General features: G+C 48.5%; 1 protein-coding gene across 1 annotated transcript in view; it reads left to right on the forward strand.

The window, feature by feature from the left end:
• Positions 1-956: 956 nt before the first annotated feature.
• The window catches only part of UBAC2 (UBA domain containing 2), an 86763-nt gene continuing 85271 nt past the window's right edge, over positions 957-2448 (forward strand). Inside the window, exon 1 of the mRNA XM_014308266.2 lies at positions 957-1146. Within this exon, the coding sequence (XP_014163741.1) occupies positions 957-1146 (190 nt within the window). The remainder of the gene's footprint in view (positions 1147-2448) is intronic.

Genomic DNA, 2448 nt, shown 5'->3' on the forward strand with positions numbered 1-2448 from the left:
GGGAGGAGCCGCGGGTGTGTCTGTGTATGTGTCTGTGTGTCTGCGTGTGTGTGTGTCTGCCTGTCCGTGTGTGTCTGTGTCTCTCTGTGTGTTTGTATGTATTTGCATACATCGATATAGATGTCTCTGCCAAGATACGTATCAGAAAACGCAAGCAACCTCTCATTTCTAAGTATGAAATTAAACTTATTTTTTAAAACCAGTTTATTGATAAGGCAGACGTAAGGACTAACGTGCCCCTGGCTCTGCTTAGCTGTATTTTTACGCACAGCACCTGTAAATAATTTCGTGTCCCGGTGCTACCTGAAGTGACTAGGCAGGTATGTGGGGCTGGCTCCGAGCTTGTTTTACAGGACACAGACTCTGCAGCGTCCGGAAGCAGCAGTGAGGAGCTGACCTGGCTGCAGTGTGGACTTGGGCACCACAGTCCTAAGAGCAGGCGAGGACAAATGCTAAGTCAACGCTTTGCTGACTAACTGCGTGCTCCTTTCAAAACGGGAGGGAGTGTCCGTCTGTCCGTTTGCTGAAGGGCAGGAGGGCTCTGCAGAGCTCTCTGAACGGGCTGGATCAATGGGCCGAGACCCAGCAGTAGGAGGTGTAAAAAGATCAGGTGCCGGCTCCTGCACTTGGGTCACAACCACCCCAGGCAGCGCTACAGATCTGGAGAAGAGGGGCTGGAAAACTGCCCGGAGGAAAACGATCTGGTGCTGGTTGACAGCCAGCTGAGCATGAGTCAGTGGGCTCAGGTGGCCAAGAAGGTCGGTGGCATCCTGGCCTGTGTCAGCAATGGTGTGGCCAACAGGAGCAGGGCTGTGATTGTCCCCCTGTACCCAGCACTGGTGAGGCTGCGCCTCAGGTACTGTCTCCAGTTCTGTGTCCCTCAGTTTAGGAAGGACATTGGGGTGCTGCAGCATGTCCAGGGAAGGGCAGTGGAGCTGATGAAGCATTTGGAACGCATGTCCTATGAGGAGTGGGTGAGGGAGCTGGGGTTGTTTTGCCTGGAGGAAAGGAGGTTCAGGGGTGATCTTACCACTCTTTACAAGTACCTGGAAGGAAGTAAAGTGAGGGTTGCCCTCTTCTTGCAGGTAACCAGCGACAGGACAACACCAGAGAACTTAGCCTCAAGCTGTACCAGGGGAGGTTCAGGTTGGACATTGGGAGGAATTTCTTCACAGAAAGTACAATTAGATACTGGAATGGGCTGCCCAAGGAGGTGGTGGAGTTGCCATCCCTGGAAGTGTTTAAGAAAAGACTGGAATGTGGCACTCAGTTCCGTGGTCTTGTCAACAAGATAATGTTTGGTCAGAGACTGGACTTTATGATCTCAGAGGTCTTTTCTAGCATAATTGATTCTGTGAAATCAGTTTGAGTGTGAAAGCAACCTCTGAGTAGGGAGGAATAATTCTGGCATTTTAAAAGGGATGTTAGTTGTAGCTGTATTTTGTATGAGGAATTCAAAGAAGGGAAGAGTCTTTTTCAGAGGGATCTGATAATACTGTACCTTGATTTGCAGCTCCCGACTTTTCATCTTTCCCTGTGCCCCCCAATATATAGATACAGTAGAGGGACTTTTCAATGGCGTGTGTCTTTGTATAATTCTATGAGAAAGAATAGAGGAGGAAGAGTATCCTTGCTAGACTGAATGGGTGGAAAGTCATGGTCAGTATTTACAAGTTTTTCCAGGTTTGATCCATCAGAAGAATGAGTGGGAAATGGTTGTCATAAGCAACATATATGGTAGGGAAAAAAAACTAGATAATATGTCATTCTGCAGAAAGAAAACCATAGACTATCCTGATCTGGAAAAGACCCACAAGGGTTTTCAAGTCCAGCTTCTAGCCCTGCACAGGACAGCTCAAGAAGCACACCATGTGCCTGAGAGCATTGTCCAAATGCTTCTTGAGCTCTGTCAGGCTGGTGCTGTGACCACTGCCATGGGGAGCCTGTTCCAGGGCCTGGTTATTCTCTAGGTAAAGAACCTTTCTAACCTAAACATTCCCTGACACAGCTCCATACTCAGTGTTGTACTTTTTTTCCTTCTCAAAAATAAATACACAGATGTTCTTACTGAACTTACTGAACTTGTTGACCTAAAGTGGGTTTTTACAGTAAGACTTGGCTGATACGGGTGCACTGACAAACTCCAGTGGAGGCATGGATTTAGGTGCAGTGACATATGCTCACCTAGGGCACAACTGTGGCAGTCTCAGGTGTCCCTGTGCCCTCAGAGTTGTTTCTGTGTGTGTAGCAGAAGTTGCTGCAGTAGCAGCAGGAGTGTTGGATTCCGTCACTGATGCACAGAATCTGATGGTTCAGGTAGTTAATGAGTTGGTGCCTGGTGTTGTATCAGGGAGCTGTGTGTGTGTGTGTTCTGCCCCTGGGGTTGGGAACCTCTGGCAGAAGGCAGTGTTGGTGGGTTATGGGACCTGTATCAGTGACCCTGAATGA

This window comes from Geospiza fortis, unplaced genomic scaffold (assembly GCF_000277835.1).
Source record: "Geospiza fortis unplaced genomic scaffold, GeoFor_1.0 scaffold84, whole genome shotgun sequence".
In the NCBI taxonomy this organism is placed as follows: Eukaryota; Metazoa; Chordata; class Aves; order Passeriformes; family Thraupidae; genus Geospiza; species Geospiza fortis.